General features: G+C 44.6%; 2 protein-coding genes across 2 annotated transcripts; one reads left to right on the top strand and one right to left on the bottom strand.

Annotated features, from left to right (window-relative positions):
* Window positions 1–1,176: 1,176 nt before the first annotated feature.
* On the bottom strand, window positions 1,177–12,464 carry LOC112563518 (tubulin alpha chain, testis-specific-like). Its single transcript, XM_025237455.1, has 7 exons — window positions 12,270–12,464; window positions 8,998–9,220; window positions 8,393–8,694; window positions 3,597–3,767; window positions 2,979–3,182; window positions 2,313–2,465; window positions 1,177–1,819 (listed from the first exon to the last, which is right to left on the bottom strand). The coding sequence occupies exons 1-7, from the start codon at window positions 12,270–12,272 to the stop codon at window positions 1,520–1,522; spliced, it is 1,356 nt and encodes a 451-aa protein (XP_025093240.1). The 5' UTR covers window positions 12,273–12,464; the 3' UTR covers window positions 1,177–1,519.
* Window positions 12,465–13,928: 1,464 nt separating this feature from the next.
* On the top strand, window positions 13,929–23,115 carry LOC112563517 (acid sphingomyelinase-like phosphodiesterase 3b). Its single transcript, XM_025237454.1, has 9 exons — window positions 13,929–14,194; window positions 14,806–15,254; window positions 18,170–18,362; window positions 19,059–19,303; window positions 19,675–19,838; window positions 20,235–20,412; window positions 20,649–20,869; window positions 21,348–21,451; window positions 21,662–23,115. The coding sequence occupies exons 2-9, from the start codon at window positions 15,185–15,187 to the stop codon at window positions 21,882–21,884; spliced, it is 1,398 nt and encodes a 465-aa protein (XP_025093239.1). The 5' UTR covers window positions 13,929–14,194; window positions 14,806–15,184; the 3' UTR covers window positions 21,885–23,115.
* Window positions 23,116–25,808: the final 2,693 nt, after the last annotated feature.

Here is a 25,808-nt window from a genome sequence, read left to right as displayed (position 1 = left end):
TGTGTGCGCGCGAACCGAGCTTAACAGTTTAGTCTTGCAACTTTAGCCATCTTTATCCGAGTTCCCCGGATAATCAGGGCGGTCCGGTTAGCGCCTGTCACCAATACAGCGAGAGGTGAATGTCCTGGGTTCAGCTCTCGTCTCGGGCACGCTGTTCATTCTCTGTATGTGGCATCTGTTTATAGGGATGGCTGTCTTGCCGTGATATAGCCATAGTGGCTGGCTCGGCGTACCCCATCCCCATGATAATCAACATGAGTGATACCTAACCCCGGTTATCAGGAAAGGTAAGGTTCATAACTCGCTCAGAAGTTGCGCCGACTTGTATAAAACAATTCTGGATAAAAACAGACACGCGTATTACACTCGATGTATTTTAGGTAAAGGTGCACCTAACGCGTAGTATTCACGGACATGGCGGTCTTGCGGTAAACACATTCACTCGGAAGTAGAACAAGCTGATGTTTCATGCTCATCCATTCGGTCCAGCCACAAACATGGCATAACCGTCAGTTTGTAAAACCAGCATCACCATTAGACCGTTACCTACTCGATGATCGTACGTTGGGTTGATGTGAAGCCCCGACTGGGTGGTTAGGAGGTAAGACTGCCATTGCTTTATTTCTGGAAGTGATAGATGGAGGTGGTGAGATGATGAGGACTGTGAAGTGGACACGAGATCGTTATGGGTAAATAGCTGTTTCTCCTCCCCTTTTTAAATCGCATCGAAAAGCTCCGATATCGTGAAGTGCTTGTGGTGTGCACACTGTACGAAATACACATTTCCATCTAAGATAGATGTATTATGAAATTCCGTTGAATCTGTGGAGAAAATCTATTCACATCTACAATTCGATCAGCGAATGACCAAATTAGTCCGCCCATAATGGGCATGGCCGGTCTGCAATTCTTGGACTGCAGCTCCCATGAAATCTGCTGTCTAGGACAGTGACAGAGCTCAACTAACTTGAGCAACATTTCACAATTGAGAGATTGTTTTGAGATATGGATCACGTGAGGCAAAACTGCTATGAAAATAGTAATTTTAAACAAATAGGGAGAATGACAGCTTCGAGATGATTTTAATGGTCTTGCCTCTTGTGCCTTAGCATGTTATTAGTGGCAAATCGTCTGGCTTTTAGTTAGGAACCTCAACAAAGCGAAATAACATCTTAGAGCTTTCTATATATTAAATTTTTATTAAGTCATGTAGGAGAGTTTCTTTATTTTTGCAATGTATAAATATAGGACAATATAAATATTGCAGGAAAGCTATCTTACATGTTTCAGTGCGGGACCTTTCAACAACAAAGCTGTCACAAATGACTGTTACACAAGCATGCAGACGTATGGTGGGAGCATGACTTCACGATCCGCATTATCAATATACTCCTACGGTTAACTTCACATCACTCGACCGTAACATTTATGTGCTTCTGTTTCATGCCTTGTTTCCAATGGCTTTGGTTTTCTTTCTCAAATGGTTTGAAAGCATTAGAAGCGTTGTCGTTGTTGTCACTCAGTACTCCTCAACGCCGTCCTCCGCCGTGACCTCCGCGGAGTCGAGGCCGACCTCCTCGTAGTCCTTCTCCAGGGCCGCCAGGTCTTCGCGCGCCTCGGCGAACTCGCCCTCCTCCATGCCCTCCCCGACATACCAGTGCACGAAGGCGCGCTTGGCGTACATGAGGTCGAACTTGTGGTCCAGACGAGCCCAGGCCTCGGCGATGGCCGTGGTGTTGCTCAACATGCACACGGCGCGCTGCACCTTGGCCAGGTCGCCGCCAGGTACCACCGTGGGAGGCTGGTAGTTGATGCCCACCTGTTCGTCACGGAAGAAAAAAAAAACGACCCCACTTTACTCCTCTGCCAAAAAGCACAATGCGACAAAATGTATTAATTTCGACTCTCCACTACTCTGGATGAACTAAGTTCAAACTCTCGCATACTCGTGCGTGACAAACCTGATGCAACTCTGAAGCCAGTAAGGCAACCAGTACTTCGACCCATACTTTAGAAGCCAGTGTGAGAAGACTAAATAATTCGGCCAGTCACAAAACATAGTGGGAAGAGCTAAACACTGTTACAGTCCGAGGTAGGAAAGTCGTCAACAAGAATTAGTGGACCAGAATCGTGTTCACATGGATCATTAAAAAGAACGCATGGACGATACAACAGGAAATTAATCTAAGTTCCCAAACGGGAAAGTACTTTGAAACTAAACTGAGAACAAGGAAGAGTTTGACATTCAAAACATCTGAGATAATTCTCAGTGGACTTCGCTGAAGTAACATTCAGGTCATTCGGATCATCACCTTAAAGCCGGTGGGACACCAGTCGACAAACTGGATGGTGCGCTTGGTCTTGATGGTGGCGATGGCGGCGTTGACGTCCTTGGGCACGACATCACCGCGGTACAGCAGGCAGCAGGCCATGTACTTGCCGTGGCGAGGGTCACACTTCACCATCTGCAGCAATAAAATGTCAGTTCGTGATGCTACAAGGCCAGCCCTACAGCGGGAAACAGCTGTTCCTTTTAGTTCTTCAATAATCGTAAATCCTTCTCTTCCCCATTTCCACTTACAGATTGAAAGGAAAAGGGAGATCATGTGAGAGGGACAGAAAATAGTTCCCCGTCTCACCACCACGACAAAAGTCAGCAAACTTTTCTTATTATTATTTCCTGCGATAACCATCCAGCCTGTCAAAGTAGCATGACATGACAGCACTACTTCTGTTTGGGCAGGATACGATCTTATGTAAAGGATTTATTTAAACACTCAGCAATTTTGCGACATTCATTTGAAAGCATGCAGAAAATGCTTGCTGTTAACTAAACGAAATTTTTCTTTAGGATTAAAGGGATTACTGAGTGTTGGAGATCGAGGACTTAGTATTTTTATGTGACGAGCAAGTTTAAGCGCAGGAAAAGAAGCTGTCTTGGTTATCTACCTATTATAGGAAACGTATGGCCTGCACACCTGATTAGAAGGCTCGAAGCAGGCGTTGGTGATCTCAGCCACAGACAGTTGCTCGTGGTAGGCTTTCTCGGCGGAGATGACTGGGGCGTAGGTAACCAGAGGGAAGTGGATGCGGGGGTAGGGCACTAGGTTGGTCTGGAACTCCGTCAAGTCCACGTTGAGAGCGCCGTCAAACCTCAGGGATGCCGTGATGGAAGACACCACCTGTAAAATGGATAAACAAAGGTACTATTCCACTTTGGTTTGTAGCCATTATCTCATTATCTCAAGATCGAGACGTAATATGTGACTGAGTGATAACACAGCTACTTTTGATGGGAGTGGGAAAAGAATGCTCACAGAGAAAGGGAAAAGGTAGTCTTTACGCAATTGATGTCAGCGCATTATCGCATAAAACAGAACTTTGGACAGTGTGCCACCGGCTTTCCCTCGAAAATTTACACGCAAGATGCAAATTTAGCCATATTCAAAGGAATACAGAAAATATGGATAGATGGAGGAACGTATTGCTGATCTTACATCGTGTCACCAATGAAGACCGCATCTAGGTGAAAGACAAGAAAAGGTAAAGAAAGCTATTTTATTATTAAATACAGGATTATTTGGAAAACACTTTACCTGGCCTATTAGGCGGTTGAGGTTGGTATAAGTGGGTCGCTCGATATCTAAGTTTCGGCGGCAGATGTCGTAGATTGCCTCGTTGTCGACCATGAAGGCGCAATCCGAGTGCTCGAGTGTGGTGTGCGTGGTGAGGATAGAATTGTAGGGTTCAACCACCGCCGTGGACACCTATTGACAAGAACAAGGCATGAATGGATGGAACAAGGCAGTAGGCTGGTTTTGGCCACTCGATCAGGCTGACCAAAGCTGGAAAACATACAGCTGTTCACCGCAAAAAAACCGAGCACAGAATACCAACGCCTTTTATAAATTCAAACACAAGTTCAAGAATATTCTGAATCTAGGGAGTTTAATTCTTATAAGGAAATTAGTTTCAAAAATCTGAACGAAAAAGTGAGGAAAAAGCCTTTGAACATCGCAATTCTCACCTAGGTTTTTAAAAAGAGGTCAAGACCTCCTTTCAGGCTTCGAAAAAATAAGCTAGGTAAATAGGCAACTCCGTATAATCCAAGTTCTCTCATTGGCTGCAGCCTTTAGCAACGTCAATAGTTAGCAATCAATGTATATTTATCTCAAGTAACTGAAAATTAATTCCGCATTTTCAGTGAAAAATTTACAACAGCTCTTTATTTTGCAACCTGTTGCCTATTTTGAGCCGAATTTCATGTCTGACACAGGTTCTCTTTAGTCATCAAGCAACTCGACAACCTTTAACTGTAACTTCTCCTCTGTTTATTGCCTTTGTTTGTTTGTTTTTACAGCAAAGGATGTGTAAGACAGATATATTACTTTAGCAACATTTTTTGCATTGTGAATTTATGTGTTCGTGTACATGATTACATGTACATGTACATGTACCAAGTCTACACCCAAGTCTACAATTAAGCTGCCTACACAAGGGACTACTATCGGAACATGGAATGTTCGCACACTCTTTCAATGCGGCAAAGTGAAAGAACTCACACACGAGTTACAGCGTTACCGCTGGGACATCGTGGGACTTGCAGAAGTCCGATGGACTGGTTTCGGGGAGTCAACTACAGATGAAGGCCACAAGCTCTGGTTCAGCGGAGACGAAATCAAGCATGAACGTGGTGTCGCTTTCATTGTCAGGAAGGAGGTGGCTGGAACTGTCATCAGCTGCACTCCAGTCTCTAGCAGACTTATCTCCATCCGAATCTCTGCTCGACCGCACAACATCACCATTATACAAGTGTACGCCCCAACATCAGAACACGAAGATGAAGAGGTTGAGGAATTCTACGAGGAGCTGGACAACATCATCAAGAAAACTCCGAAGAAAGACATCTTGCTTGTCCTTGGCGACTGGAATGCTACGATCGGCCCTGACGCTTACCAACAATGGGCAGGAACAGTCGGCAAGTTTGGCCTAGGCAACACCAACGCAAGAGGCCTACGGCTACTAGAATTCGCTCAGAGTCACCGTCTCACCATTGCCAATACCCTCCACCCGCACAAGAAGTCAAGAACTGTAACGTGGCATTCGCCGGGAGGTCTGGTCCATAACCAGATTGACTTCATCTTGCTGCCTCAGCGTTTCAAATCAAGCATCAACAAAGCACAAACGAGGTCCTTTCCTGGCGCTGACATAGGCAGCGACCACAACCTCGTCCTCACTAGCCTCAAGTTGAAACTGAAGTTGAGCCGTGACAACAATAAGAGCCCTCGCATCCGATTTAACCTTGAGAAGCTCAAAGATCCGGACACAGAGAGGATCTTCCAGGCCCAGGTGGGGGGCAAATTTGCAGCCCTGGCTACTATAGACTGCGACATAGACGCCCTTGCTGGAAGTATCAAAGAGGTGCTACTCTCTACTGCAGACGAAGTGCTGGGGAAGCAGAGGAAGCGCAAACAACCCTGGGTGACAGACGACATCCTTGATCTTTGCGACGAAAGGAGAGCCTTGAAGAGAGGGAGAGGTCGAGACCCGACGTCAGCAGACAAGTACAGACTTGTCAACCAGCAGATCAGAACAAGGATGAAGGAGGCAAAGAAGATTGGATCGAAGACCAGTGTTGCAGCGTGGAAATAGGCATGGCAAGCGGAGACAGCAAGAAGGCATATGAAACACTGAAGGCCCTCACCCAGACTCAGCAGCGACCAGCCACAGTCATCGAAGACAGCGCCGGACAGCTCCTTACAGAAAACGCTGCTGTACTAAGTCGTTGGACTGAATATTGCCAAGACTTGTACAACTACAAGATCGAGCCAGACACCAGCATTCTCCAGCATCACCAGACTGGGTCAAGAGAGGCTGAAGACCTGCCAGTACTCACTGATGAGGTGAGAGAAGCTATGCACAGTCTGAAGGGAGGAAAGTCACCTGGTGTGGACAACGTACCTGCTGAGCTGCTGAAGCATGGAGGAGACGCAACAACCAAGGCCTTCACCACACTGTGTCAAAAGATATGGGAAGAAAAGAAATGGCCAAAAGAATGGGCTCAGTCTATCATCATCCCACTCCCTAAGAAAGGAACCTGAGGCAGTGCCAGAACTACAGAACCATCAGTCTGATAAGTCACCCAAGCAAAGTAATGCTCAGAATCATCCTCAACCACTTAAAACCTATTGCAGAGGAACTGCTGGCAGAAGAACAGGCTGGCTTCAGGGCTGGAAGAAGCACGGTAGAACAGATCTTTAACTGCCGTGTTATGATAGAAAAACACCTGGAGCATCAACGTCAACTATACATAACTTCATCGATTTCAAAAAAGCTTTTGATCGTGTCTGGCACGATGGACTCTGGCAGGTCATGAGATCATTCAACATAGAGGAGGACTGATCCAGATGGTAGCAGCACTCTACAAGAACGCCCCAGCGCGGGTACTACTCAACAACCAACTAGGCGAGTTCTTCGCGATGACGATCGGGGTCCGTCAAGGGTGCCTACTCTCTGCCATCCTTTTTAACATCTTCCTTGAAAAAATCATGCAAGACACCCTCCACAACCACCTTACCTCAATCTCCATTGGTGGCAGACCCCTGTGCAACCTCCGCTTTGCAGATGACATTGACCTCATGGCAGGCAGTAACAACGAACTTCAGGATTTGACGGACAGACTCTCCAGGCGAGCGGGGGCCTATGGCATGGAAATAAGCTCAGAAAAAAGCAAAGTAATGATTATTTTCCACCACCGACAGCAGCAGCAACATCGTCATGAACGGCCAGAAACTGGAGGAGGTCAACAGCTTCAAGTATTTGGGTGCCACCCTGACTAGAGATGGTTGCTGTACAGCAGAGATCCGTATCAGGATTGGTATGGCAACATCCGCAATGTCCAGGCTGGATAGGATCTGGCGAAGCAACTCAAATCAGCTTCAGTACCAAGCACAGGCTGTACAAGTCCCTCGTAGTGTCAATCCTACTCTACGGCTGCGAGACTTGGACGCTGCTTGCCGCAACGGAAAAGAAGCTCCAGGCCTTTGAGAACAAGTGCTTGAGAAGCTGCTCCGCATCTCGTACCGCGAACACAAGACCAACGCATACGTACGGAGCACCGTAACCTCCCTCGTGGGCCCACATGAGCCCTTCTGGCAACAGTGAAGCGGCGCAAGCTCGCCTGGTTCGGTCACGTCACCCGCCACAACACCCTGTCCAAGACGATCCTACAAGGAACCCTCGAAGGGAGCCGTCGTCGTGGTCGTCCGAGGAAAAGCTGGGTCACCAACATTAAAGAATGGACCGAACGCGAGATGCCAGACCTGCTCTCATCTGCTCAAGACAGGACCGGGTGGAAAATTCTGTCTGTTGCTGCTGCCGGACGGTCCCCCCTACGCCCGGACCGGGCATGGGACTGACCTGACCTGACCTGTACATGATTGCGTTCAGATGACAGAGTGAGATATATAAAATTATGGATAGCCGTTACACTTGAGTGTCATCATAAATACTCCAGGTAAAGAACTACTGCAATCACGACTGGTTTAGATGACACACCGGGAGAATTAAGGATGAGTTCAAAAAATTATATTGACACTAGAAGGGCAGTGAAGGTGAATGAAATGCACTTGATACTTTTATGCTCGATCTTTATGGCCTGCTACATGAGTTATGGGTCGGCGTGGATCAACTATTATTATGTGAAAGCTCAACGACGTGTCAGTCTGGTAATCACCTGGTTCAGGAGGATCAGCGATCAGCGGCAACCCCATTTTAGTTTTGCATTTTCAGGTAGGAAAAAACCCCAGTTCACTCACGATCGTGAACGATAGGTTCTGGGTGAAAAGCTTCCGACTAAGTGCTTCCACGAACTAATTAATTAATATTTTGCCCGTGGTACTACAGAAGCCTGTCGTCTGCTCGTCGTTTCTTGCAGCCGATTGGCTGAACTCTCGTGTCAAGGGAAACGAGAAAAAAACGTCTTTTGATCTCACGTGAAAAAGAAACGAAGAAAATATTCAAGTTGAAAAAAGGCTCAAAATATCACTCAGTGTCGACAAGCCTGCTCTTTTATAAGGTAAAAGTGTGATGGTCACACAGCTTTTGTGTATCAGCTAAATGTTTCGTAAAATTAAAATCTAAAACCTAGATCAGCTACCAACACGAATCCAAAATGGCTGACCGGCATTCAGTTCAGAATGAACCTCACACTAATTCAGTATTAGATCGTAAATGGTCACTCGATTACGACACGGCTTTCATAGAACGGTCTGTTAACATCGAGTATGATTGCGCCGTGATTTTTTTTTTTTTGGTGGGTGGGTGGGAAGCATTATTAAAAATTAAAATTATTACAATTTCACATAAATCAAAATTGGAAGCAGAATGTGACCTGTGGGGCCGGGTAGATGGCGAACTCCAGCTTGGACTTCTTGCCGTAGTCGACGGACAGGCGCTCCATCAGGAGAGAGGTGAAGCCGGAGCCGGTGCCGCCGCCAAAGGAGTGGAAGATGAGGAAGCCCTGCAGCCCTGTGCACTGGTCAGACAGCTTGCGGATGCGGTCCAGCACCAGGTCGACGATCTCCTTGCCGATGGTGTAGTGGCCGCGGGCGTAGTTGTTGGCGGCATCCTCCTTACCCGTGATGAGTTGTTCCGGGTGGAACAGCTGACGGTAGGGACCCAACCGCACTTCATCTGTCAAGTGAGAGAAGGAGAGAGATGGAGATGACAGCAAGAAGGGTGTATGATATTTGATTACGTCACATCGGTCTCTTCTAACCTGCCATACATGTATCCTTTATCTTAGTCATATAGACGGGTGTTTAACAGACAGGTTAACCTAACCCGTAAAGATTTATTACAGAGTATTTTTAAGGACCGAAATGAGTTTCAGAACAACTTCGACCCCACAATCTGAGTTAACAATTCCCCATTCTGTTCTTGAGATACAAACATTATATTTTGTCCTGTTTAGTCGTACTGGTTCCTTACACTCACCGACAACCGTGGGCTCCAAGTCCACGAAGACCGCCCTGGGCACGTGTTTACCTGGCCCCGTCTCACTAAAAAAGGTGTTGAAGGAGTCGTCAGCTCCTCTCAGGACCGACTCTTCCGGCATCTGGCCGTCGGGTCGAATGCCATGTTCCAGGCAGTATAACTCCCAGCATGCATTGCCGATCTGCACGCCTGCCTGACCCACGTGGACTGAAATGCACTCACGCTGAGAACACAAAGCAAAATATTGTTGTCAGCTTACTAGAGGTCGGGAATGTCGTGATGTCACGCAACATTAGCAACAAGAAGAGCAACAAAGAGCAGTGGGAATGCGACCATTCCCCTGCAACGTCAGTCCTACCGTGTTGCTCTACCGCGCCTTTTGTTTAGCATTTAACAACCAGAGGTCAGGAATGTCGTAAGGTCATGCAACATCAACAACAAGAAGGGCAGCAGAGACAACAGTGGGAGGATGGCTATCCTGCAGCATCAGTTACATACCAAAAAGGCGCCTTCTTTGTTTAGCGTTTAACGGCTAGATTGCTCGTAAGGAGATATGTGGAAGAAAGGTGCCAAAAGTTTTCGGCACGTACACAACAAACTAGCTGAGGCTGACTCTGCATTATTCAAAATGAGGCTAAGGCATCCAACGTAGAATTCTTAAAAAAATCTCTTCCAAAGGCGAAGGTTCCAAATAAATATTGCAGCATAACCTCTTATCTCTTTTTTCCTTCCAGTCATAAAAGTAAGAGTCAGTAGATATAATTACATTATAGCTATTAATATTTGACTCATGACAACGACTTTGGCTTTTGACCAAGTCATGTGCGCACTGGCAGCTGTGTACGGGCCACTCTGTTGTTGTCATAAATAAACAATTGTGTTATTTCCTTTTGGTCGTGACACCGCTGATCAACAATTCAGTTCCTGGACGGCAAAAGTTGCTCTGTGTGTGTTTGCGCGTGCATGTATGCATGTTTGTGTGAGGGAAAGGGACAGGGAGAGAGAATCAACCCTCAAGAACATCATAAACTGGTTTTGCGTGTTTCGTTTCTTCTTTCATCGTCTTCCCAGATTGGATGAGCAAGATGTACGCGTTATATAGCAAGCTAGTAATTACGTATATATGAGTTTCGTGAATCCGTAGTATCGTTGATATGCATAGAAACATGGATTTCACGGTAAATTGTTTAGGACCAGTGTCGCTGTGACACACAAACAGAAAAACTTAATTTCTGGCACCGACTCCAAGACTATGCATCTGACTATGTATTAAATGCGTGCAGTGCGCATGCCTAGTGCGCCTTATCCACCAACCTGATGATGGCGCGAGAGGGTTAAAAACACCTCAAGGTCCCTGCATCACCACCGCTGCACTGACAGCCGAAGTACATCAGTGGCGACGCAAAAAAAAAAAAGGCCCAACCCGTGATCATCATCAACATTATCAGTCAGCAGCAGCTACTATCGTCCCAAGTTGGACATCCGCTATTTGCGACTCGGGGCAGAGGACTGTCGGCGACCTCCAAATGTATGTCGGAGCACATCGAAGCTGATACTTGCTACTGCGCCGAGATAGCGCAACCTCGCCACATGGCGGCCCTTCGCTCTGCCGCCATTGGCACCTCTCCAGGGCAACAACAAGTTACTCCGCACGCATTCTTACAGAGCTGAGAATTTCTGCACGTAGCACCGAAAAGTTGTTCTCCTTACCTACCCTCAGCCCCCACACTTCCAATTTCCACCCACTTCAAGGCACTCTTGGTTTCGCGAAACAGCGAGGAAAAGGAGAAAAAAAGAAAGAAGAGGAAACACCACGTCAAGATAATTTTTGCTCACATTTGTAAAAGGGACAACACACTTTAGACCGAGCAGGTGCAGTTCAGGGTACTAGGCATCACTTTATTACCTAGAGATGCGTGTATAGGGAACCTCCGTGCGTCTATGATCGGCGATGCTGTGTTATCCATATTAGCAGTTCTAGTGATACCCAAAACAATATTATTAGCTTATTATTGTATAAAAAAGCTATTGTACAATTAGCTGAGTAAACAGGATCTGGATGCAAATCTCGAATATAGGGATGCGTTGATAAAGGAGAAAGAAAGAGGGGGGAAAAACCCAAACAAACCCACTCAACGGTTGCTGCTTTAAGTCTGAGCAATTTTTTTTTTTTTTTTTTTTGCCTTCTCGCGGTAAATGTGAATACAGGATGTAAACGATAAAAGTTTTCCACATCAGAACTTATCATGCACATGGGCATTTATTCAAATGAATACATATGCACATGTAAAAACATTCTATAGTCAACACCTTTTCTTTCTCGGTGGTGTTTCTAAAACAGTTGTTGCTACGGTGTAAGAAAGGCAGTTGCCTAGCAACGTGAAAACGCGAAGGCGTGTTTTACGACCTTGTGAACTCGAGTGTTCGAGATGGCGGAGACGTGACCTTGCTGACGAAACGTTTGTGCCAAGGAGATGTAACAGTAACCGAGGGTGGATGTGCCCACGTGTGTACGATGTGCTGCTGACACCGAGACTGAATACAACAGCAACAGCACTGAGGATGTGTCATACCGACGTGTGCTCGACCCGTGGTCGACATGACCAGATAAGTAGCGAAACTGAGTAACGAGACGCAATTAGATACCGAGAGCTTGCGTGCTGTGTGTAGTGCTGATAGCAGCCTTGTCTTTTAGTCGGTGACTCGGGGACGGCAGCCACACCAAAAGCACAAATCCCATCAACTTGTGGAACATATGTTTGATCTTCACGAGACATTGACCGCAACTGAAGACCACTGTTTGTTATTGCTAAATTCAGAGCGTAAATACTTCGAATCTCTTGCATTGATAACGATATTAAACACCCACGACAAACAGAATGTGGTTTTCTAGTTGGCTTAATTACTACTTATAGTGTGGAGAATTCAGGTCACACATAGTAAAGTGGCAAGAACTTTAAGTACTAACAAAATAAAAGTGCAATTCGATTTAGAAAAAAAAAAATTTACAACGATGATGATTTTTTAAGGTGGTGGTCGTGAGAACATGTAAAAAAAAAAAAACCCCAACAACCTAGACGTTGATTAAATTTCATCTCTTACAACAAGTAAAGCAGATAATCCCCTAAGAGAACATAACAAGATACTCCGACCTTAAAATGACACCTTCACCATACTTGACACGCATTTAGCTAACGACCGCCTCGTCCACGACTAATTACAATTCCATTTATGCGCACTAGAAATCAGCAAATGTGTTGTGTCCTACTCACCATGACTGACGAACGGTAGGAAGTCCCCAGAAAAGGAAGCAGCACTTGGTAACCACCTGTTGGATGCCTCACGCAAGCTAAATGCGCCTGATGTGAGAGTCAAGAGCAGCACCTCTGCTGCGATGCCACCGCCACTTATATATATAGACTCCGCATCTTCTCTTAGTAAAACGCTCGCCAGTGAAAGGTTAAAAATCGTTCCTGACATGCGCATGTCGCTGATTGGCTGAATTCCCGATCTGCATCTGTGGCGGTTAACCCTTCAAGTGCTGGCGCTGTTCCTGCGTGTTGTAGCCGGCATCGTAATGAATTGTAAACAACGAAATAAGTGATTTTTTTTATTCGTTCTACACAGCAAGGGATATTTTAATTATGCTATAATGGAACCTCAGAAAATCTGTTGCGATTGAAAAAATGCAATATGTGTGGGGGAGAGAGAGGAGGAGGGGGGTAGGGAGTCGGTGTTTTACGCCGAGCCAGCAGCTAAGGATGTATCACAGCCAAGCAGCAGCCCTGTAAACAAGAGAGAGAGACCACAATTACCTGATCCATGTTTTTGTGTAAGAAAGTTCTCGCACATGCTTGGTCGAGGTCGCTACCTTTACATTCTTGCTTTAGTCCATGGTTTGTTCGGTTTCTTCACTGGAAGGGGGGAAATTGTCGCTGTAGTGGAGATGATGTTTCCCTGACTCCTTTCTGTGCACCCAGCTGGTCACCGAAAAGACACCCACACTTATTAAATTATAACAAAAAAGCCCATTCGGCCCAGAACCGGATTCATGTGCCCGTGTGCATGAAGCATTTTCATTATGACGCAGTGCCTCTGTCCTCTGTGCCCCCGCAAGATCAAGTTGGTTCTTAGGCCATGAAACAACAACAAACTTGTTGATTGTGTACAAAAGCAAACTATAGCTTGATAGCTTCACTTGTGCCTGTTTGATGAGGTGAAGAGTGTAGTTTTCGTGTCGGTGTTTCTACGTTAGAATGCACGAGAGGTTTTTTATTTTTGTTTTCGTTGGCCAGAGGTATATAAGAAATTTATTGCCTTTTCCATTGTAAACGTTATGAGCTCGCTCGTGAGGAGAAGGCACGCCCGTTATTAGCAACAATAACAGCAATATGCTACTACGACTACCACTAATAAGAATCAGAACCTGTAAAAAAACACATTGTAAGTAGACAGTAAGATGAAACTGTAGCTTAGTTTTGTGTGTATCTCCGTGATATAGCTCTAGCTGCTGGCACGGCGTAAAACATCAACAAACTATTGTGTGTATATCTATATTTTTTGGCACTTCAAGCATTGTCTTTGGTGCTTTTGGCTCTTGCCTCAGGCAAATCAAGACAGACTGAGGTCGCAGTACATGTTATTAGTCAGTGTTAAGCTGCGATTTTCTATTTGCCTTATTTACATTTGTGTCAATGTAAGAGTGGCTCTGTTTACAAAACCTACACAAATAGCAGCAGGACTGTCTCAAAGGCCGCCATAAGTTATCGTTACAGCTTGCATCAGGCGCCTACAAAAGCCATTCGTTTCTGCTCCCAGCATGCACTGCCTAGTTATCGTGACAATAGCTATCTACAATCTGACAGGTATGATAAATAGACCTGCAGACCCAGGAGAAGCCACCTTTCTTCTCCTCTCTGTCTCCTAACATCTGCGAGACTCCCATGCAAAAACTTCGACACTGCAGCCTCGCCAGACTTTCCTACAGGTCCCCCGTTAGAACCCCGAAACCTGGAGGATGGAGAACATGGAGCTGGTCACAAGTGGCTCGGGAGTACTGTCACGATGTTTTTACAGATAACCTACTGACGAAACGTGTTTCGTGTCCCACGAGTGCATTATTAACTTTATTGCTATCACAAACCTACTCAGGGGTCGACGAAAGCGTGTAGCTGGGTGGACAACACAGACATCAGCAGTATGTCCTATACTCTTCTAATATTCTACAATCATTTTAGTTGGCTGCTGGGCATTAACCATTCAGTAGTACGGTACAATTAGCAAGTTTAATTATTGTATGTGTGTCTGTTGCGTACGTGCTTGCGGCTATTCAGCACACAAAGGCCACATTTTATAAGGAGAAAAACAGGAGTAAAAATCTGGCAAAACCCAACTTTTTATGAATTGTTGCAGCAATAAATCAGTGTGTGGATGTGGATCCCTCGCGTATTTTTTCTCAGTAGTATAAATAAAACTGGTAAGCCTGGAATCTTAGATAATTTATTTCACGTGTCTCCATAAATTTATATGTGGTTCAATTTGTTTCAGTTATAATGTAGATAGAAGTGAACTTACACACAGTGGGTAAGATAACTTACGTATCATAACGTATCATTAAACAGCAAAGTGAAGGGTTGTGGAAATTTCACTTATACAATTTTACTTGCACAAGTGGATAATTAGGGTATGTGCTGCTTTTATTGGTTGTATACAATTGCAGATCGTAATCAGTCTTATTCTTTTGTTGGTATTTTAAAACTTGCTTGAAGTCCATTCTCTCACTGAATGTTAAAACTTTGCCCATGTCAGGGAACCTCAAGACGCCAGAAACGATCAGCAGGGACAAAAGGTTGGAGGTCGGGTGTGGCCATGTATCGGAGAATCCCTTACAAACAACCACCCAGGTACAGCGAGCTGGTAGTTTTATTCCGTGACCAGGAGCATGTGAACTATACCGGAAGTGTGCAGGTGCAGCTACGGTGACTCGCACACTCACGTCTTCCTCCCAGTCCTTGAACTCGAAGACCTCCCATCCCGACAGGCATTGCGAGGGAAAGCACGCTGCAGGAACACTAGCGCCGCCTCTGGTGGAGGAGCGAGTGTCTCACGGAGGGAGCGCATCGTCGGACCAACTGCCTCCAGCTTGCCACTCGCTGTAACCCACACCTACAGCGACACACACAGCAACATGCTGCAGCTGCCGTGCCTGGCCGCCGTGGTCGTAACCTTGATGGCCTCCTGTGCCTCAGGTGACACAGGTAAGCGTGCCGAAAAGTCCTTTCATGAATTCAGCGAACGAGTGAAAGTGGCGGTTATGCCTGTTGCGGTACAAAGGGTAGGAGAATTTTGAAAGTAAACATCTTGCGAAACTCAAGTCTGTATGAGTGTGCTATATATGTTGCCTGCCTCTTGGCAGTGTTGTTGTTATCGTGATGACAGATCGAATGTTATTGTCATTTGTGGCTCGATATACGCACGGCTTGGTAAGTAGGTTACACAGAAAATTATACTCAATAACTTCTCCCAACTCAAGCGTAACGAATTTTTAGTCGCCCGCTGGAATAAAACGGAGCAAGAGTTTGAACAGAACATAACTTCTTTCTTTCTGTCCACACACACACATCACCTTTTCAGTCCTCGCCCTCCGCACTCACATTTAACAAATATGCAGGTTACACACTAAGAGGCACTTACGTATCTCAGGAGTGGGTATCTAGTCGGCTTCAATGTTTGCTATGTGTACCTGCAGTGTGTGTTCTGACACACTAGTTTCTAGGCTTTCGCAAGATACGGGTTTGTAAAACCTGGAGATGGAGATGTTTGCTTTCTTATCTTTCTACTGATGGCCGAGTTTACGGGTCACACGTGACTGTAATTTTGAAAAGCGATTATTCAATGCATTATACGAAAATTTCTTCTCTTTACCATCTAATGGGAGAGGGATTTGAAGGGGGAAAAAGGACAGGAGCAGAAGCATTGTGTGTGCGCTTACGCGCACGCCTCCATCATTGTGTTTCTGTGCGTTTGATCTGTCTGTCTCTCTGTCTGTCTGTCTATCATTCTTTCATATCTATATCTTTCTATCCCGGATTCAGCCGTAAACGCGCGTGCAAGGCCCAAATGAATTTCCCATCAGTCCCTTCAGTTGAGCAGTAGGCAGTTCGCAATCCACCTTGCGCAGAAAGTCAGATACTCTCGCACACTGGGAGTCTCAGGTGGACTACGTTGCGCCTACAAAAGGACAATGTCAATCACGGACCCTCATCAACAGGCCGGAAGCGACCTCCGAAAAGAAAAGGTTATACCTGGCGCTGATCTATAAGAACTCTGTTGAGTAACCTCTTGCAGTTTATCGGTAACGGATGTGTTTTTTTGAAAAAGCTGTTATAGCAGACGGCGAGGTCACCTATAAAAATGTACCCGCGGTCTTTTTCAAAGTACGAAGCGGAGGTGTTTGTATTATTGCGCAGTGTTGACACAAGCTGTGGGGGCAGGTGGAATAATTGAAAAACGAGAGCCTCCAGATACTACAGTCTTTAGTCATACCGGAAATAGAACTTTCTTGCTTGATTGCTCTTACAGATGTCATAAATGTTTATGGTGTTTTGCGACAGCAATTGAACGAAAGTATTCCTGTTAGGGCCAAGTGGTTTGAGCATTGGTGTCACAACGGGCAGATTCGGTACCCGTGTGACGCAGTGAATGTCCCGTAGTCGACCCGCGGCTGTCGGGTATTCTCATTTGATTCTTACCCAACGACTCAGAAAGACGATAGGGGACGACATTCACATTTTACGAACTTCTTCTAATAGTGTTCAGATTTCACACAGTTCGTTTTTTTCTCTCCACAGTTTCACCAAGTATTATTTTTCCGCCCTTGATCTTTTTTTCTGGTGTTCTCTTTGCTTCTATTGTGTGGTGTCACTGGTGTGGTAAGTAGATCAGCAAGCTACCTGTCCAGGTGACAAAGTATGACGGGGCAGGCGCACTTCCTGGATATCTCAATGTGTCGGTCGGGTATTTGAACACAGGAGGTGTTGACTCGCCTTTTCACCTCATTGCACTGCCGGATGTACCTCCCACCCGCTCCCCCAACAGCACGAACAGTGTGACTGTGACGCACTTGTCGGAAGGATCCTAGGGTGGGTCCGTTGTGCGAGAGGGTGTGGCTGAGAGAGGTTGTGGAGGGGCGGGGGAGGACGAGAGAGATGGTGGGAAAGTATTTTTATAGAAAAAAAGTTGTCCAGCTGTGACATCTTTATTGTGAGGTTGTGTCAGGCATGGCTATCATTCATTTGTGCACACCCTTGGCCTCGTAGGGTACTTGACAATCCCCCCGGTAGTAAAGAGATCCTGGATAACTGTAATAACCATAAAATATCTCGAGATAAGGGTTGAGTTTTTGTATCTGTGAGTTGGTGTGAGGTGCATTATGTTGTTCAGTCTTCTGTTGGTGATGTATTGTTGTCTGTTGTTTCATGAGGGTGCCATGAAGGAAGGAAGAAAGAAACAAAAAACTTGTAATGCGAAGAGATGAATAACAGAAATAGTATAATCGTGTGGATGATGATAATGGTGTATTCCACTGGATTTTAAAGAAATAAAAAAATGAAAAGACTTTTTTCTTTTCTTCTTTCTAACCTGGGGTTAACGTCACTGTTCCTGTGAGGGATGAATTAGGACTCTTCGCTCCATTCTTAGGAAATCGGGATTGTTCTCGTTTGCCTATTTTTGTCACACTTGGCTGTCAGCATCTCAGTCATCCAATGTTTTAGATCGTGTTGGACTGATGGTGGTGAAACAATGACTTGAAACTGTATTGTGAGAGATTTTGTAAAACACGTGCGAAGTGAATTGTCTGCCTTTCTGCGCCCACTCCTCCCGAGCGCTGGCGTGCATATGGTCTGCCCCAATTCAAAACATTTTTAATGTGACAGTGAGATAGGAAAGTACCTCCATCTGATGGTGATTTTACATCTACCAAAAAAAAACAAAAAAAAAACAACAACAACAAAAAAATTAACAACTGAGGGATCTGGGTATTTATTTCTGATGTTTGGTCTACGTTAACTGCGGTGGTGGGTTGGTAGCGGTGTAGGAAAAGGGAACCAAATACACCAGGCAACCTCCTTTTTTTATTTTTTGTTCACAAAATGCTTCATCTCATGTACAGGTTATTTCTGGCACGTGACTGACTTTCATTACGACTTCACCTACTGGGATCACCAACTGTCCTGCAACAACAACGTCACCAACCCGGGTCCGCTGGGCGACTACTGGTGTGACTCACCCTGGAGACTGGTCACCGACACCATCGCCGCCATGGGTGACATCAAGTCTGATGTGGACTTCCTGATATGGACCGGGTAAACGACTAAAACGAGCGCCAATCAGCATTGTTATAACCGTTTGTTGTTTCTAATCAAGTATGTAGGTGCTGTCGTGGCAAACGAGTGTAGTTCAAGCCAAAACAACCAGTTTGGGTTAAATAATATTCACGTTCTGAATCCTTTTCACTCACAATTTTGGAAGCTGTATGAACCATTTTTTTTTACAGTTACCTCTGAAGCACAGATGTGTACAGACTCATTGTTTTTTCACGAGATCATAATCATAATTCCCTGCGAGAAAGTTAACCTTCAGTCTTTTAAAAGCGGTGGTCGAACCGCTGGCATCGTGGAGATGGTGATTGTGTTGTGCAACATCAAACCCAGACACAGAAAAGCATAACGGAGTGAAGAAACTGACTCAAGATGAAGTTACAATCAGTAATATGGTTAACCAAAACTGTTTCAATTTGAGCTGCCCTGTCGACTGTACACTCGCAGCAAATCGCCATTTCCATAAAACTTCATAGTCTATGTACTTTGGGAATTTAAGAAACCATATTAATTACTATTCATATAAAAATTATAATTTTGACTCCTGCGTGGTGCTATTGTCCATGCCTGTAGAGTGTCCAACCTTCATTAAAAGAGAATCTGTCCCTGGGTTTTTCATGTTTTGGTGTTAACATGGCTTTGACCATACCAAAGATCCAAGGAAGTTGTCTTGTGTCACAGGGACACGGTGGCGCACATCGAAGACGAGCACCTCAACGTCAGCCTCAACATGGAGATCATGCAGAACCTCACCGACGCTCTGGATTCTGGCTTCCCCAACAAAACAATCTACGCCACGTTCGGCAACCACGACTACCACCCGACCAACCAGTTTCCCGCCACTGGCAGCGAAATCTACAATCGTACCGCAGAGATGTGGAAGAAGTGGATCCAAGAGGAAGAACAAATGAACAACTTCCGGAAGGGTAGGTTGTCTTTTGGCACACACACACTCTGCCTGCACGGGTATCACTCGAACTGTGCAAAACGCACGAAGACTGGAAACAAAATCTACCCACCTACTGTTCTACGTGTCAGGGTTATTTTTCTAGAGAGGGTCAACTATAAATCATATCTGGCGATACATCTTTACCATGACAGGCTGGACAGATTGCTCGTGTATCTTTGTCTCATTTTCAACACTAGTGTGACGCCACATTTAAGTTACATATTGTACCAGTTTCGCTTTGTAAGACTTTGTAATGTCACTACGATGCCTTTATCGATGAATGATATCTCAACCTCACCCCTACGTTGCGATTGCTGTCAAATCATGATGTGGTTATCACTGTGACAGGTGGCTATTACACCAAATCAATCTGGCCTAACTTGAGAATTGTGGGACTCAATACTAATCTCTACTACACGTCAGACAAAGTGACTGTCAACATACCTGATCCCACAGGACAGCTAGCCTGGTTGAGTCAAACTTTGCAAAATGCAAAAAATAAAACAGAAAAGGTATGCCCGGTCTTCGAGCCATCAGAAAAGTCTCTTTTGTTTAACACGATACCCGGCTTATTTATTTAATATTTTTCATTTATTTTTTCCCTCCTTCGTTTGCCAGTCTGTCTGTGTCTGTGTGTGGCCGAATTTTTCTGTTATTCCTATCAGCTTTCCATAAGTGCTTTTTCTATTATTTACAAGTCTGAATGGATCTGCCGTCTGTCTTTAATCTGCTTTCTTTCTCACCGGTCGGTCCGTCTGTCTGTTTTTTTTTTTAAATTTCAGTTTATGTGCTACTTCTGATACATTTAATAATATTTTTAATTTACTAAGAGAAGTTTCACGAGAAAGATTCAGGCTAATCAATAAAGGGTAATAACCCAGTTTGCCTTCGTTGTTTGCTTTCAACAGGTTATCGTTACTGCTCATATCCCTCCCGGCGTGCACACACCAAGCCGCGTGGTGTGGTTCCAGGAGGCGTTCGTCGCGCCGTTCATGACTATCATCAGCAACTTCTCCGACATCATTGTTGGCATGCACTTCGGCCACGACCATCATGATGGCTTTAAGGTCTTTTACGACAGTCAGGGTGAGCACACACACACACACGAAAGAACACAGGCACACCGTTGAGCACACAACTGTCACTTACAAACAACTCCCGCAACAAGTGTACGCACATCCATGTCTCCCTGATTCGCTCTTTCGTTGTTGTCGCTCATCCCTTTCAGAGTGTTTGTAAGTTTGTTGCAGCTTGAAGCATTCTGATACTTGGAGACCAAGAACATCGATGGAATAAGCGCATTTTCTTACTCCTGTCTCCAGGTCAGCCAGCTGTCCCGCTGTTCGTTGCGCCCTCTGTGACCCCCTGGCGTTACAAGTTGAAGACTGGGGAGATCGGTCCCCCTCACAACCCCGCCGTCAGGCTCGTCTCCTTCGACCGCACCTCTGGAAAACATCTGAACATCCAGCAGTACCGCCTGGACCTGCCTCAGGGCAATCTTCAGAAAAAGGCCAACTTCACCTTGCTGTACAACTTCACACAGGTAGGCCTGCCACCCTGATATCACCGTGTCTGCTTAGTCTCTTACTGGTGTACGGAGACAAGTTCAGCGCAATATACTGTTTCCTGGAATCTGTTCTCTCAGAGGTTCTTCTGTCCCTCGTCTGTTGTCCACGTCTCGTTTTTGTTTTTTTTTTTTTTCTCAAGCGCTAAGAGCATGAATGTACTCTTAAATCGGATCCATAATCAACAACAATCTAGAAACTTGAATTTTAAAGTGCGAAGTATTTCTTCGTGGATTTTGTTAAATACATATTTCGTGATTTTGTGGAAAATCCTGAGTCGCAAGGTGTTCGTTCGATCATATGTCTCGTCAATGCCATTATTGGTAATTGTATTCGACTTAAAGGTCTAGTGGGTTGAAATTTATTTTAAAAGGACATAGTTGAACTTTAGACATGTAAGATTTAAGTAATGAAATGTTCATGTGAAGTCCTGACCAATCCTGATTTTACACGCAGCAATATCAAGTGAACGATATCACCGCAGCATCCCTGCACGAGCTCACCGTGCGCATGAAGCGTGTCAACTCTGAAGGAGATCAACTTGTCAATGATTATTACAGGTGAGCGATGTCTCTTTGGCAGGTTGCATTATTTTCCAGAGGTGTGTGTGTACGCGCGTGCGTGTGAAGAAAATTAATTATACCACTAGCTGATTTGGACACTTTTAAAATAGCATGTACTCCTTACATATATACGAGATATCGCTGAGACTAACATTTTCAAACACATAATAAAAGGCGAATAATTACCTCGTGTGTAAAATGTTGCAGATTCACCACCGCTGATGCAGTGCAGGAAGACTCAGCCAAGACCTGCGATAGTGTGTGCCAAAGTCGCATAAGATGTGGACTAACCGACCACCTGATGGGCAGTTTCGACGCATGCGTGGCGAAATACACAACAGACACCTCAGCTTCTCACAATCTTATAAGTGTTGACCTTGTCCTGCTCCTTTTGATGACCTGTCTAAGCATGGAGCTCTTCTTTAATTAGTCCCAAACTGATTGACCGCTTGGGCATAGAGAGCAGGAGTGTATAAAGTTGTCTCCATTTAGAAGTAGCTAGTTTGCTTTAGGTCTTACATGTTGCTGCTGATGACTATCCTCTTAGTGATTTTGCTGTACGCCGTCAGTGACTAATCTGTTTGAAACCAGGGCTCTTATTCACGAAACACTTTTACCCAACCTGTTACTTTACCCGAGTTGGGAAGTCGGCTCATGTGAGATAGCGGCTCAAACCTATAGAGATGGGGTAGACCTACCCAAATCCTTTTACCAGCCGGTATTTTATTGGAGCGTTCCTCTTTCCGTAACTTTCTCCCCTCTAGGGTAAATATGGCGGACATCGTGATTGACTTACTTCGACCGAAGTGAACACAATTGGCCTTTCGGGGTTTTTTTTTTTTGTTGTTTTTTTTTTTTGTTTGTTTTTTGTGGTTTTTTTTTTTGTTTTTTTTTTTTGTTGTTTTTTTTTTGTTTTGCTGGTTGCTTCAGAATGAAAATAAATTATCAATTTTGTAATCATGTTGATTAATCTGATTGAGGAATATCATTTGGTCATAATAAATAAACTCGACTTTCCATTGCTTCTTGCTTGCTTTTTTCGATTTAAAAAATCTCCATTTAGTTATTTTAGTTATTTCATGCTTCATCCTCCGACCCAAAATTGCATACCCTCATACCCTTTCTCGGAAATCCCGGTTGTATTTCCTCAGTGGCTTATAAATCCTGAGTTATTTTGCCTGTCTGGATTCCCTACCCAAGTTAGAGTAATCTTATCAATGGGTACGCCGCTGGTGTCCATGAATATGAGCCCTGACTGTTCTCTTTTCTCAAACCCTTCTGGACATCGGTGATCTACTACGTCATTCGGACCGTTGTACCGTCTGCGTCCAGTGACCAAACGTCGCCCCGTCATCTAACCTTTCCTCCTTTCTTTGATTGAAGACCAACTGCTGACATATACAGTAGTGGATTCATCCAGCAGTTGATCTTCACTATTGTTTATTTACATGATCTCTTGTGTATAAGCGGAAACAAAACATGGATGAAGATCTTTTTCTTCAGGCGCTTACAAATGAGCTCTGACGAAAAGCATCTGACATAATTTTTTTAAGGTCTGCGTTATCTAACTGAAACATGCTTATTGTCAACAGCCTTAACTTTTACAAATCTTACAAAAATGTATTAAAATAATTGAAAATAAAAATTTGATTGAACAGTAACTGAAGTTTAGTTGCAACTTCCACTTGCAGGTGGTGTATAAGCAGACTACTCTACATTTTCTCTTCCCTCACCAACCCTTAATTTTTTATCTTGTCATCGGTGTAAAAGGTCGAAGGACGGCGGGATGTCTGCAAGGATATCATAGTGTTGATTTTTTTCCCGGGGGTTCTTCCGTTAAAATACAATAATCGTTCTTCTTGTCTCCTTCCTTTGACAAGTCTTAGAACCCTTACTCCTCTCCTTGCTATTCCAGCCAACACACTTTTTTCTGATATGAATCGATCAAACACATTAAAATGGCATATAGCCTGAGTCAGATTTAGCCTAGCCATCAAACCGACGGCCACGCCAAAAAGCAAAAACAAAAAAAATAATAATAAAAGCAAAATCAAAATAAAAAAAAAATAAAAAAATAAAAAACCCAACAAATTATTTAAATTATTGTTCCACAGCAGTTACGATTTATTGTCTCTTACACGATCAATAACAGAAAAAGTTGTATTGTCCCACAGCGATCATTAACGTGGCAGAGTCGGTGATGGGGAACAGCGGGGGACGAGACCCTGAAGCCGCCGCCTCGTGACTGGCATTTGATTTTCAGACCCAGTGCAGAAAGGTCGGCTGGCCACTTCTGAAACATCACGTGACACCCGTGCGATTTGTTCTGAAACTTCGATTCTTACTTAATGGCACAAATGAAGCGTTGGTCTTTCCAGCAACCCTATAAGGGACTCAATCAAAAGCCCTTGTAGTTTCTGCAGTAGGACAGCGAGTGGCAGTATTCTACTTTCACAAATAATTGATATGAAAGCCAGTGGCACTGACTAAAGTATGTATAGTGCATACTGCATGCAATGAGTGATGAACCTGATGCCTTCCAGTGCGTCTGTGTTCATGCGGAAAGGAAAAGGAAAAGAACTTCAAAGTGAGTGAAAGAAGGGGAAGTATGACTGGACTGGGTTTTCAGATTTCATTGACAGGTTATCGGCCATTGCTTCATCTCTCGCACTAACTACAAGTGGATTGAAAAAAGTTACCAGAAATTGGATCTTTTCTTGTCTCGAGTCTTTTTGTGAGGGAGCTGGGGTGTGTGTGCCTCACGCCCACTGACGGATGCCGGACTGGATGGCGAAAGACTATAGTGCCTGGGGGGGATAATGTATGTGCCCTCTGGCTAGTCAAGGATGCCTGGGTCCTCTAGAACTCAGATCTGTTTATTGACTAAGTTCCTGCATCGACCAACATTCAGAACCGTTCTCTTCAGCAGCAGAAAGGCTGTAATGGGTTTGATGTGTATTCATTCTACAACGTAACGATCCTGTGAAAACCGAACCCGAAACCTTTGGTCCCAAATTACCCACCTCCCGTTCCGTCGGGACGAAGTAGTTCAGTATCGATACTTTGTTTTTCACTCTTTCCTCGAAAAGCACAGCAGACGAGTAAGCGTCCTTGATGTTTGAAAGTCGTCTGCAGGGGGCGCAGTAAGACGGTGGGTGGTGGTGGTGGTGGTGGTAGTGAAGGTGGTGGTGGGGATAGAGGCGAGACGGGGAATGGGGAATGTAGGGAGGGAAGCTCGGCCAGCCAGCCAGAGATCGATGCACGGCTGACACACGCGCGTCTCTGCAGTCTGTGACCTATGAACTCGGTGCAGCGCAGGTCCGCAGACGACGCCCCGCCTTTGACACTCTTGCGGACACCTGTGCGAGCTAAGATGACCTGTTGACCTGTAATATCGAGGCCCCATGTTAAAAGAATCAAATGCTTGAGCGATTTTAATGAGGGACGAATATATAATTATTAAAACATACATCGCCGTTCCCTAAGAAAACGCTCACGCTTTACAGTTAGAAATATTAACAAAATGTACATAACACACAGACCAAACTATATCAGAATATAAAATGTACAGTCTACAGCACATCAGCAGCAATACATATGAAAGCCATAGAAAAGTATGTCTATGTACAAAAGTCATACATGTACACCAAGTTTGTCACCATAACATCGTCATCTTGAATATAAAGGTTCCCACCGAAACATCATTTTCAGTTTAGAATCTTAAGTCATAAAAGGTTAAAGTTTGATAAGTTATTATTATTTTTTTTATACTTACAGTTTTTGTGTAAACTTTTTGTCACGCTCCGTGTGATCACAGAGCGTTGTCTGGATGCCTTGGAGAGTTTAACTAGTTGTAAATAATTTCGGTTGGGCGCAAGCTGTAGGGGCACTGTAGAGGTGAATTCCTCTCTTGGGGCCTTCAAAGATTTAACAACTTTTTAAAACTTTTTTTTTTCATATTTTCCCCCCGAGAGCTGATTCCCTGCCGACCTCTTTTTAGTGTTGCTGCCAAAGCAAGATTCCTAATGCCGAGCTTCAGTCTTCGATTTTCAGCGAGTAAGTGCCACTTCACAATAAAGACAAATATTTGTTTGCTGACATCTCGCTGAGACGAAGATGAAATCTTGAGAAGTAACCAATCCTTTCACAAACACCGTCTTCTCCTTCCCTTTCGCTGGCCTTCTGCCGGTGTGTCTGTCTGTGTGTCTCTAGTCATACATCTGACTATCCGATCATGTAGGACTGAATATTGGTGTTGTCGGGTACATGACCTTAGACACAAAACCTCTTCATTATGTATTTATTTTGATAATATAATGGGTTCGCTTAGACATGGAGTAAAACACAACTTAAG

Source organism: Pomacea canaliculata, linkage group LG5 (assembly GCF_003073045.1).
Source record: "Pomacea canaliculata isolate SZHN2017 linkage group LG5, ASM307304v1, whole genome shotgun sequence".
Taxonomy (NCBI): Eukaryota; Metazoa; Mollusca; class Gastropoda; order Architaenioglossa; family Ampullariidae; genus Pomacea; species Pomacea canaliculata.
The sequence above is the reverse complement of the archived record's forward strand: the minus strand, read 5'-3'. Positions and strand labels throughout refer to the sequence as shown.